Here is a 12,906-nt window from a genome sequence, read left to right as displayed (position 1 = left end):
CATGAAGACGTTGAACAAACTCGCCAGTCTGGTATCAAGACGTAGAACAATCTGGCAACTGACTGAGAGAGGAGCTGGTGAATATATACTGGACTGACTGCAGGTGATGAGGAGCACCTGTATTGGCTTGATGAGAGGGTGTGGCTTGGCTGGCAGATGAAGCAGAGGCGGAGTCCATAGAAAAGTACTGAGAAGTGGGAGGATGGGAGACTGACTGTGAGACTGACTGTGACAGAACCCCCCCCATCAAGGGACGGCTCCTGACGTCCCACAAAGCCGGCATGCAGGGTGGGGGGAAGAGAGACTGACCGTGACAATTACAATCATAATCCATCACCTCAATCCACCACAACGATCACAATCTATCATTTTGATCACAATCCATCACCACTATCCATAGTCAGGATCCTCCATCACAATCCACCGTTACAATCACTATACGTGCTAGTGTACTTAGCACGATGTTACTGAATGACCATGCCTGCATGTGGTGAACACAACTAAGTGAAGATGGTTGTGTTGAGAAAAGCTTGAGAAACACTGAACTTTACTCTTCTGCTGTGAATATAAAAGTCTTTAAAATTTCACTGATTCATTTAGAATCGTGATGAGCTTTTACTGAGTGCTTAGTCTCAAGGAAAACATAACATCAATTTATATGCAGATGACACACAACTCTATTTCTCTTTTAACCCCAATGATTCTGATCAAGTCCTTAGAATTCTTGCAGTTAAATGAAAAGTAAAGAATCCAAAAACCCATGAACAGAGAAACACTGTGCTAAAAGGCACTCAAAAAGTTAAATAGGCTGAACAGAAAAAAAGAGAAAGAACTAGAACTCACGAGAGAAGGGAACTGATGGTGGAGGAATGACGACAGGGTGGTGAGACGGCCAAGTAGACGACCACACACTGACATAGACAAAGAGAAGCACAGAGACATATATACAGGGGAGGCAGAGGTGATTGGACACAGGTGAAACACATGAGGAACTGGTGCAGGCAATCACAAGGGTGGGAAACAGGACGAAGAAAGGAAGTACAGGTGGAAACACACAAGGAGCAAACCTTCAAAACTTCAACAGTAATAGCCATTCCACTCTTTGTCAGACGGATCTCCTGAGGAAGAGTGTTCCAAACTCCTCATCCTCTTTTAAAGAGACATTTTATACATGTGTTGTCTTAGTCTTTTGTCTCCTGTAAGTTGTATAAATATATTTTAATCTAGCTATGATCTTACCAACTGCTTTTTATTCATTTATGTGAGACTGTATTGTTTTACTCTTTTTGTATCAGTAACATTTGAATCCTTATTTTTGTGTTCTTGTGTTTACTTTTAATTATTTTCTACTGTTTGTCCTCAATTCTACACTTTTAACATGTGAAGCACCTTGTAACTGTGTTTTGAAAGGTGCTACATGAATCATTGAATAAACTTGTAGTAGTAGTAGTATAATGTACTCTTAGTGCTTCAGATGTCTCTCACCAAGTGATTCTATTTAAAGAACAAAGATTCACATCATAGGTAGCAGTGATCATGTGATCAGTGTTGCCCTGCTGGCCAATCAACACAAGTCTTTACTCTGAAGAGAGGAGAAACTGTCGGGCTGTTTGTCATTCAACACGACGATTTCAACATGATGACATCTCCGCAGTTCATTCTCTACCTGACATGTTTCCTCTTCGGGGAAATGGGTGAGTTGTGTGTTTTATAAATATTCAGTCGGTCCTGATGCTGATTACGATTTCATTTCTGTCACATAAAATTAACTGTTATTTTGCTTTTCTCCTTTTTCTCTTCAGCTCAGATGCATCATTTTAACTTGTCTCATCAACACAGAGGATTTAGATCAGTTGATGTTGGAGACAACTTGACTTTCCAGTGTTTCTATGAGAGGGACAATACAATTTATTGGTACAAGCAAACACCAGGACAGAAGCCTCGAACTATATCAGTGACTTACAAAGTCACTAAAGATTGTTTGTTCAAGAATGAATTCAAGAACAATCCACGCTTCACTCTGGAATCTACTGATGTTGTCAGTCACCTAAATATCTCAGATGTGCAACTTTCAGACTCAGCTACTTACTACTGTTTAAAGAGTAATTCATATGAGTTTGAGTTCACGGAGGGCGTCACTGTCAGTGTGAAAGGTTCAGGGTTGAACATCCAGGCTCTGGTGCATCAGTCTGAGAACATCCAGCCAGGAGGCTCTGTGACTCTCAGCTGTACAGTTCACACTGGGACCTGTGATGGAGAACACAGTGTTTACTGGTTCAAGAACTCTGAAGAACCTCAGTCAGGACTCATTTACACCCACGGAGACAGGAAGGATCAGTGTGAGAGGAAACCTGACACACAGACACACACCTGTGTCTACAACTTGTCAATGAGACTGAACCGTTCTCATGCTGGGACCTACTACTGTGCTGTCGCTGCATGTGGACACATACTGTTTGGAAACGGGACCAAGCTGGACGTTGATGGTGAGTCACTACCAGAGACTGTCTCACTTGATGTATTGTGACAGTTGGGACCAAACAATTGGTAAAACCCTGTCCTGTCTGAATGTCCCTCCTGACGGTGACCCAACAATGCTTCACCACCAGTGGACGGTGGTGGTGTGCACCACAACTAAATAGAATTTTTTATTTATGATTATTATTGGTGATGATAACGATGAACATAGTAATGGTTATAATATACTGTTATTATAAATAACACTAGTGGTGACAAGACATGAATTATTAAGTATGAGTGCAGCTTTTTTTCCTTTTCTTTTTTTCCCTCAATGATCATATTATTATTACTATTATTATTATTGTGATGTGGACATTATTGTTGTTATAGTGGTCAAATGGTTCATATCATAATATGATAATAATTATTATACGATTATGAGTGTTATTCATACTATTTTTTCTTTTAATATAGAAATGTCTTGTGTTGTCTCTTCTCTTGCAAAGTTAAATGAAATTTTAAAGAGAAGAGTCAGAATTACTAGAATTTCTCCTGTTGCAGATGAGGTGAACTGGACGGTGTTTTTCCTAAGTGGAGCTTTGACATTCACCATCAGTGTTTTGCTGGCTGTGTTACTGTACAAGATAAACAAGAGAACATGCTGGAGATGTTCAGGTAACCACTCATCTCTAGATAGAGTTCAGTTTAGATTTTGAGCAAAATGATAATAATACATTTTATTTCAAGGCACCTTTCTAGATAAGGACACCTTAAAACATTTCATAAATAAATGCATGAATCATAAAACATGAATTATAGTTTCATGTTTCACATTAAATTAAAAACCAAGGTTCAAATCAGGTTAAGAGGTAAAGGCACCTAACAGTACATGTGTGGACAAAAGAGTGACTCAAAGTTTTTATATGTGTTTCATACCCAGAGTCTTGTACACAACCATCATCTCCCTCCACAACAAATGCAGAGGTAAATATAATCTTTTTAGTGTGAAATTTACATTCCACAACAAATACGTTTTTCATCAGGAGCCATCTTGATGTTCTTATATGTTGTTTCTAGGGCAACCAAGATGCAGATGGCCTCCATTACGCTGCGTTAAATGTGAAAGTGGCCAGCAGATCAAGACGACAGAGGGACAACACCAGGGATGAATGTGTGTACTCAGGTGTTAAACTGTAGAATTGTGTGTTTTAGAACCGTCTTTGTTTGAGATGTGGGATTTCTCAGTCTTTCTTTAGTGGTGGAGCGTGATTCTGGTCTATTATGCTTTTTTATCCTTTTTCCAATTATTAATGTTGCTTTTTTTGTGATTAATGATCAAATACAACAACAACGTGTGGGGGGGGGGGGGGGCAATGTTTGGACAGTTGCTGTTGGTCTTTGTTGGTTTGACACTTTGACGATGACATATGGAAAACAGTGATTAAACTTCATGTAATGAAAGTTTGTGGCTCCGTCTGTGTGTGTGTGCAGCGAGTGACGGCTTCGTCGTTGATCTGCTGTGTGTTCACATAGGGAGTGTGTCTGCTGAGAAGCTGCTACGTGAGGTGATGACGTCTGTATTTCCTTGAATAAAAGAAGGTTCCTTCTCAACTAAATGCCAGAACACTATGATATGAAGCTGTGCATCTTCCTGTCCTACAATAATAACAATATAAACCTTGTTAAAACAAATGAATGGATTCAGTCGACAGAGAGATAGAGTGCGTTTTACTTTGAAACAGGAACAGGAAGTGTTGCAAATATTTATATTTGTGACATATTCAACAGACATGGAAACGGTGGTAAAAGTATTTTCACTGTCTTTTTTGCTGTGACCTATGACTGACGTTATTAATTAAACACACAGTCACACGGAAGTCTCTCTCTGCTGTACTGCTGCACCAGCAGTAAAAGGTTTTCTATCTAAACCATGAGATTTCATTAATTTCTTCATCAAAGCCATCCACCTGTCTCTTAGACCCCATCCCAACCAGGCTGCTCAAGGATGTTCTACCTCTAGTTAGCCCTTCTTTTTTGACTATGATTAATCTGTCTTTATTATCAGGATTTGTACCACAGTTCTTTAAAGTAGCTGTAATTCAACCTCTACTTAAAAAGTCCACTCTAGATCCAGAGGTTTTAGCCAATTACAGACCAATATCAAATCTTCCCTTTCTCTCGAAGATCCTTGAGAAAGCTGTAGCCAATCGGCTGTGTGACTTTCTCCATAAGAACAGTTTATTTGAGGATTTTCAGTCAGGATTTAGAGTGCATCATAGCACAGAGACTGCACTAGTCAAAGTTACAAATGACCTCCTAATGGCTTCAGACAAAGGACTCATCTCTGAACTTGTCTTGTTAGATCTCAGTGCTGCATTCGACACCATTGACCATCAAATTCTTTTACAGAGACTGGAACATCAAATTGGCATCAAAGGAACCGCCTTAAGCTGGTTTAAGTCCTATTTTTTAGATTGATCTCAGTTTGTTCATATCAATGATGAATCCTCCGTACATACCAAAGTTTGTCACAGAGTCCCACAAGGTTCTGTGTTAGGACCACTTCTATTCAGTTTATATATGATTCCTTTTGGGAACACTATTAGGAATCACTCCATTAATTTTCTTTTTTAATGCCGATGACAACCAATTATACTTATCGATCAAGCCTGATGAAACCAATCAGTTAATTAAACTTCAAGAATGTCTTAAGGATATAAAAAGTTGGAAGACCTACAATTTTCTGATGCTAAATTCAGACAAGACTGAAGTTCTTGTAATTGGACCCAAAAACCTCAGAAACTCTCTTTCTAGAGACGTAGTTACTTTGGACGGGATCACCCTGGCCTCCAGCTCCACTATTAAGAATCTCGGAGTTGTTTTTGATCAGGATCTTTCCTTTAATGTCCATATAAAACAAATTTCAAAGACTGCTTTCTTCCACTTACGTAACATCGACGCATTGTTTCTGAAATGGATGCAGAAAAACTGGTCCATGCATTTGTTACTTCTAGGCTGGACTATTGCAACTCTTTGTTATCAGGTTGCTCCAATAAGTCTCTTAGGACTTTGCAGCTAATTCAGAATGCTGCTGCACGTGTTCTAACAGGAACCAAGATCAGAGATCACATCTCTCCCATTTTGGCTTCTTCACATTGGCTACCGGTTAAATCCAGAATAGAATTTAAAATTATCCTCCTCACATACAAAGCTCTTCATGGGCAAGCACCATCATATCTCAAAGAGCTCATAGTACCCTACTACCCCTCCAGAACACTACGCTCTCAGAATGCTGGGTTCCTTGTGGTTCCCATAGTCTCCAAAAGTAGATTGGGAGCCAGAGCTTTCAGTTATCAAGCTCCTCTTCTGTGGAACAAACTACCATTTTGGGTTCGGGAGGCAGACACGGTCAACACTTTTAAGAGTAGACTTAAGACTTTCCTCTTTGATAGAGCTTATAGTTAGGGCTGGCTCAGGTCAGCCCTTAGTTATGCTGCTATAGGATTAGACTGCCGGGGGACACCCCCCCTCTCTCTCTATTCATCCCCATCTCTAAACATACATGTCTCATTAATGCATGTTACTAACTAAACTTCTTCCCTGGAGTTTCTGTGCTCTCTCGTCCAGCAGGTTCTCATGGTTCATGGCTGCTCCCTGTATTGGATCGTGCTTCCCACTACTGCCATGGCCCTGCCTGACATTCACTCTTGTTATTACTATTAGTCATAAGTCCATGACATTAATATTAACTTGTTTATTATTGTAGCATTGTTACATATTACCACCACTGCTACTATAATCATTGTTTTTCATTGTAATTGTACAATCTGCTTCTGTTGCTTTGTTCTGTACATGTGACATCCATTGCACGTCTGTCCGTCCTGGGAGAGGGATCCCTCCTCTGTGGCTCTCCCTGAAAGTGAGGGAGGATGGGACACTGACTGTGAGACTGACTGTGACAGAACCCCCCCATCAAGGGACGGCTCCTGACATCCCAAAAAGCTGGCATGCAGGGTGGGGGGAAGAGAGACTGACTGTGACAATTACAATCATAATCCATCACCTCAATCCACCACCATGACACAATCTATCACTTCATTCCATCACCATGACACAATCTATCATTTTGATCACGATCCATCACCACTATCCATAGTCAGGATCCACCATCACAATCCACCGTTACAATCACTATACGTGCTAGTGTACTTAGCACGATGTTACTAAATGACCATGCCTGCATGTGGTGAACACAACTCAGTGAAGATGGTTGTATTGAGAAAAGCTTGAGAAACACTGAACTTTACTCTTCTGCTGTGAATATAAACGTCTTTAAAATTTCACTGATTCATTTAGAATCGTGAAGAGCTTTTACTGAGTGCTTAGTCTCAAGGAAAACATAACATCAATTTATATGCAGATGACACACAACTCTATTTCTCTTTTAACCCCAATGATTCTGATCAAGTCCTTAGAATTCTTGCAGTCAAATGAAAAGGAAAGAATCCAAAAACCCATGAACAAGAAACACTGTGCTAAAAGGCACTCAAAAAGTTAAATAGGCTGAACAGAAAAAAAGAGAAAGAACTAGAACTCACGAGAGAAGGGAACTGATGGTGGAGGAATGACGACAGGGTGGTGAGACGGCCAAGTAGACGACCACGAACTGACATAGACAAAGAGAAGCACAGAGACATATATACAGGGGAGGCAGGAGTGATTGGACACAGGTGAAACACATGAGGAACTGGTGCAGGCAATCACAAGGGTGGGAAACAGGACGAAGAAAGGAAGTACAGGTGGAAACACACAAGGAGCAAACCTTCAAAACTTCAACACTAATAGCCATTCCACTCTTTGTCAGACGGATCTCCTGAGGAAGATTGTTCCAAACTCCTCATCCTCTTTTAAAGAGACATTTTATACATGTGTTGTCTTACTCCTTTGGCTCCTTTAACTTTTATAAATATATTTTAATCTAGCTATGATCTTACCAACTGCTTTTTATTCATTTATGTGAGACTGTATTGTTTTACTCTTTTTGTATCAGTAACATTTGTATCCTTATATTTGTGTTCTTGTGTTTACTTTTAATTCTTTTCTATTGTTTGTCCTCAATTCTTCACTTTAAATTTGTAAAGCACCTTGTAACTGTGTTTTGAAAGGTGCTACATGAATCATTGAATAAACTTGTAGTAGCAGTAGTATAATGTACTCTCAGTGCTTCAGATGTCTCTCACCATGTGATTCTATTTAAAGAACAAAGATTCACATCATAGGTAGCAGTGATCATGTGATCAGTGGTGTCCTGCTGGCCAATCAACACAAGTCTTTACTCTGAAGAGAGGAGAAAGTGTCGGGCTGTTTGTCATTCAACACGACGATTTCAACATGATGACATCTCCGCAGTTCATTCTCTACCTGACATGTTTCCTCTTCGGGAAAATGGGTGAGTTGTGTGTTTTATAAATATTCAGTCGGTCCTGATGCTGATTACGATTTCATTTCTGTCACATAAAATTAACTGTTGTTTTGCTTTTCTCCTTTTTCTCTTCAGCTCAGATGCATCATTTTATCTTGTCTCAACAACACAGAGGATTTAAATCAGTTGATGTTGGAGACAACTTGACTTTCAAGTGTTTCTATGAGAGGGAGGAGATAAGGATTTTTTGGTTCAAGCAAACACCAGGACAGAAGCCTCGAATTATTGCAATGACTTACAAATTCTCTAAAGAAATTTCGTTATTTAATGAATTCAAGAACAATTCACTCTTCACTCTGGAATCTACTGATGTTGTGAGTCACCTAAAAATCTCAGATGTGCAAATTTCAGACTCAGCTACTTACTACTGTTTAAAGAGTCGTTCATATGTGTTTGAGTTCATGGAGGGCGTCACTGTCAGTGTGAAAGGTTCAGGGTTGAACATCCAGGCTCTGGTGCATCAGTCTGAGAACATCCAGCCAGGAGGCTCTGTGACTCTCAGCTGTACAGTTCACACTGGGACCTGTGATGGAGAACACAGTGTTTACTGGTTCAAGAACTCTGAAGAACCTCAGTCAGGACTCATTTACACCCACGGAGACAGGAAGGATCAGTGTGAGAGGAAACCTGACACACAGACACACACCTGTGTCTACAACTTGTCAATGACACTGAACCATTCTCATGCTGGGACCTACTACTGTGCTGTCGCTGCATGTGGACACATACTGTTTGGAAACGGGACAAAGCTGGACGTTGATGGTGAGTCACTACCAGAGCCTATCTCACTTGATGTATTGTGACAGTTGGGACCAAACAATTGGTAAAATCCTGTCCTGTCTGAATGTCCCTCCTGACGGTGACCCAACAATGCTTCACCACCAGTGGACGGTGGTGGTGTGCACCACAACTAAATAGAATTTTTTATTTATGATTATTATTGGTGATGATAACGATGATCATAGTAATGGTTATAATATACTGTTATTATAAATAACACTAGTGGTGACAAGACGTGAATTATTAAGTATGAGTGCAGCTTTTTTTCCCTCCATGATCATATTATTATTATTATTATTAATATTGTGATGGGGACATTATTGTTGTTATAGTGGTCAGATGGTTCATATCATGATATGATCACTATTATTACATGATTATTAGTTTTGTTATTATAATTATTAATATTTTTTTTTCTTTTAATATAGAAATGTCTCGTCACTTGTCTTGCAAAGGTAAATTAAAAATTAAAAAAGAGGAAACAGAATTACTAGAATTTCTCCTGTTGCAGATGAGGTGAACTGGACGGTGTTTTTCCTGAGTGGAGCTTTGACATTCACCATCAGTGTTTTGCTGGCTGTGTTACTGTACAAGATAAACAAGAGAACATGCTGGAGATGTTCAGGTAACCACTCATCTCTAGATAGAGTTCAGTTTAGCTTTTGAGCAAAATGATAATAATACATTTATTTCACGGCACCTTTCTAGATAAGGACACCTTAAAACATTTCATAAATAAATGCATGAATTAAAGTTTCATGTTTCACATTAAATTAAAAACCAAGGTTCAAATCAGGTTAAGAGGAAAAGGCACCTAACAGTACATGTGTGGACAAAAGAGTGACTCAAAGTTTTTATATGTGTTTCATACCCAGAGTCTTGTACACAACCATCATCTCCCTCCACAACAAATGCAGAGGTAAATATAATCTTTTTAAGTGTGAAATTTACATTCCGCAACAAACACGTTTTTCATCAGGAGCCATCTTGATGTACTTATATGTCGTTTCTAGGGCAACCAAGATGCAGATGGCCTCCATTACGCTGCGTTAAATGTGAAAGTGGCCAGCAGATCAAGACGACAGAGGGACAACACCAGGGATGAATGTGTGTACTCAGGTGTTAAACTGTAGAATTGTGTGTTTTAGAACCGTCTTTGTTTGAGATGTGGGATTTCTCAGTCTTTCTTTAGTGGTGGAGCATGATTCTGGTCTATTATGCTTTTTTATCCTTTTTCCAAATATAAATGTTGCTTTTTTTGTGATTAATGATCAAATACAACAACAACGTGTGGGGTGGGGGGGGCAGTTGCTGTTGGTCTTTGTTGGTTTGAGACTTTGAAGATGACAGTTGGAAAACAATGATTAAACTTCATGTAATGAAAGTTTGTGGCTCCGTCTGTGTGTGTGTGCAGCGAGTGACGGCTCCGTCGTTGATCTGCTGTGTGTTCACATAGGGAGTGTGTCTGCTGAGAAGCTGCTACGTGAGGTGATGACGTCTGTATTTCCTTGAATAAAAGAAAGCTGCTTTTGTCTCGTGTTGGTCAAAGTCAACTAGTATTTGCTACATTGGTAAATGCTTTGAACAGAAAATAAACCTCTTCCTTATTATCATGACTCGTCACTGTAATAAGTGCTTCAGTTACCTTTATTTGACTTTTCATCCATTTTTTCCGTGATATAAAATATGTTGGTGAGATAAAGAGACTCTCACAGTGTGAATTTCCTGAGAAGGCCCCTAACTTGAAACATTGGTGGCAGTGAACATGTCATCACGTTTCTTCAGTAGGACACACAGAACAGTGTCACTGCAGATTGGCCAATCACAGTCTTGTCTCTGAAGACTGGAGAACGTGTCAAGATTCTTCTCATTTAAAACACAGGAATTCAAACATGATGACTTCTCTCAAGTTTGTCTTCTATCTCACATGTCTCTTCCCAGGGAACATGGGTGAGTTGTGTTTCTGTGACCTTTTCTTCACAATAACTCTTCATGCAATATCTCATCATATTTTCTTTCTATTTTCATTTCATCTGTTCTTATTCTCCTTGCCCTTCAGCTCACAGCTCATCTTATCTGTCCTCCATCGTGCATCAAGACAAACGGTCATCATCAGACAAAGTTGGAGACAATGTGACTTTGCCGTGTTTCTATAAAAGTGAGGATTCAGCATGGCTCCTCTGGTACAAACAAACTCCAGCACAGGAGGTTCATCTCCAGCTTTTACATGTTTAATGCCAAGACCACTTTTTTTAATGAATTCAAGGATGCTGGGTTCTGAAAAAGGCACACATCACTTGACGATTTCTAATCTGAAAGTTTCAGACTCTGGTACTTACTACTGCACACAGCTACATGTTCGTCTTGACGTTTGCACAGGGCGTCACTGTCAGTGTGAAAGGTTCAGGGTTGAACATCCAGGCTCTGGTGCATCAGTCTGAGAACATCCAGCCAGGAGGCTCTGTGACTCTCAGCTGTACAGTTCACACTGGGACCTGTGATGGAGAACACAGTGTTTACTGGTTCAAGAACTCTGAAGAACCTCAGTCAGGACTCATTTACACCCACGGAGACAGGAAGGATCAGTGTGAGAGGAAACCTGACACACAGACACACACCTGTGTCTACAACTTGTCAATGAGACTGAACCGTTCTCATGCTGGGACCTACTACTGTGCTGTCGCTGCATGTGGACATGTACTGTTTGGAAACGGGACCAAGCTGGACTTTAAACGTGAGTAACAGAGCTCATCTTGTTTAATGAAATAATATTTTGTATAAGTTTCTAATCAAATGTTGTAACAAGACAGAAATAAGCTCTTGTTCTCTGCAGATGAGTTGAAATCTCCCAGATCTCATGTTTATTTCTTGAGCTGAGCTCTGACAGCCACCATCTTCCTGTGAGTTTCTCTGGCTTCCTCCATGTATCAAACAATCAAGAGAAACAGCTGCTAGTGCACAGGTACGTGGAAACAGTTTCATCCAATAGCTTGCATTCACTGAATATAACTTCTGAATAAAGGAACATTTTGTGTGTTTTATAACCAGAGTCACAAGCAAGATCATCAGCTCCCCCCACAACAAATCCACAGGTGACGTTAATGACCATTCAAACATCCTTTTACCGTTTCAATTTCTATTTCTATCTATATAATATCCTAATCCGCCTCTACATGTTTTGTAACCAGGGTTACCGAGACGCAGACGACCTCCATTATGTAGTGTCCAGGCAGTAGAGCTGGACACCTTCTGTATTTGTCTCTGTGTTTAATCACCACATTAGTGTAGGTGTAACTATGTCTTTACTGACATCAGAACAGTTATGTGTATAAGATGTTTACCTCCGTGTGAAACATGTAAAGCTTCAGTTTGCTATCATCTCAATAAAACTAGTTTTCCATTGTGTGCATGACTCTTTTCTACTGTGTCTGTTCATGCAAAGTAATGAAGGTAACAGTGGACGACGTGCATCCTGCCGCAGCATGAGCTTTCTTGTGAAGCCGAGTTTCACCGTTCACAGACCACACCTATCTGTCGGAAACATGGTGACCACATGCAAGCATCTTTTGATCATTTCCTTGTGGGCCCTAGTAGTGCTTTAGTTAGGTTTGCATGACTTATTATCATTGTGTGTACCAACCAAACATGTTATCTGCTAATGAGACAAAGTGATTTAAGACTACGTTCACCTCTATGAAGTGAGGACGTTGGCGGCAGCACTGATCTCAGAGATGCAGATCTCAAAACCTCAATATAGTTTAAAGCAAAAACTGCACAAGGCTCAGGGGAAAGACAAGTCATTTGAGTGAACTGAGCCTTTAATGTAGCGTGAGCAGCAGCAGGAGAAGAAAACTAAAGGAAATGATCGTGACAGCTTCACAGAATAAGTGGAAAGCTCATCTTTGGTAGAAAGGTTGTTGGAGACTAAAGGGCAGTAAGTGACGTAGCTCGACATTGTGAATAACAAAATCCTCTGAAGTTTCAGGATTAGAAAAAAATAATTGGTGCTGAAAACTTGAACCATGAAGATGATAATGCTGATGATGAAGATGCAGACAACCTACATTACTCTGCTTTAATGGAGCACAGGTTCAGCAGAGCAAGAAGACAAACAGACGGTGACGGGAGTGAATGTGTGTACTCCAGTGTAAAGTAGTAGAGCTGAACATGTTTCACTTCCATAC

At 40.0% G+C, this 12,906-nt stretch overlaps 2 protein-coding genes across 2 annotated transcripts; both read left to right on the top strand.

Annotated features, from left to right (window-relative positions):
• The first annotated feature begins 1,622 nt into the window (after positions 1 to 1,622).
• On the top strand, positions 1,623 to 3,916 carry LOC138406481 (uncharacterized). Its single transcript, XM_069518812.1, has 5 exons — positions 1,623 to 1,694; positions 1,803 to 2,486; positions 3,022 to 3,135; positions 3,401 to 3,444; positions 3,538 to 3,916. Exons 1-5 carry the CDS (start codon positions 1,637 to 1,639, stop codon positions 3,655 to 3,657), a joined length of 1,020 nt encoding a protein of 339 aa, XP_069374913.1. The 5' UTR covers positions 1,623 to 1,636; the 3' UTR covers positions 3,658 to 3,916.
• Positions 3,917 to 7,836: 3,920 nt separating this feature from the next.
• Positions 7,837 to 10,273, top strand: LOC138406493 (uncharacterized). The gene is made up of 5 exons (XM_069518837.1): positions 7,837 to 7,909; positions 8,018 to 8,704; positions 9,234 to 9,347; positions 9,598 to 9,641; positions 9,736 to 10,273. Exons 1-5 carry the CDS (start codon positions 7,852 to 7,854, stop codon positions 9,853 to 9,855), a joined length of 1,023 nt encoding a protein of 340 aa, XP_069374938.1. The 5' UTR covers positions 7,837 to 7,851; the 3' UTR covers positions 9,856 to 10,273.
• The last annotated feature ends 2,633 nt before the right edge of the window (positions 10,274 to 12,906 follow it).

This window comes from Paralichthys olivaceus, chromosome 22 (assembly GCF_024713975.1).
Source record: "Paralichthys olivaceus isolate ysfri-2021 chromosome 22, ASM2471397v2, whole genome shotgun sequence".
NCBI classification, from domain to species: Eukaryota; Metazoa; Chordata; class Actinopteri; order Pleuronectiformes; family Paralichthyidae; genus Paralichthys; species Paralichthys olivaceus.
The sequence above is the reverse complement of the archived record's forward strand: the minus strand, read 5'-3'. Positions and strand labels throughout refer to the sequence as shown.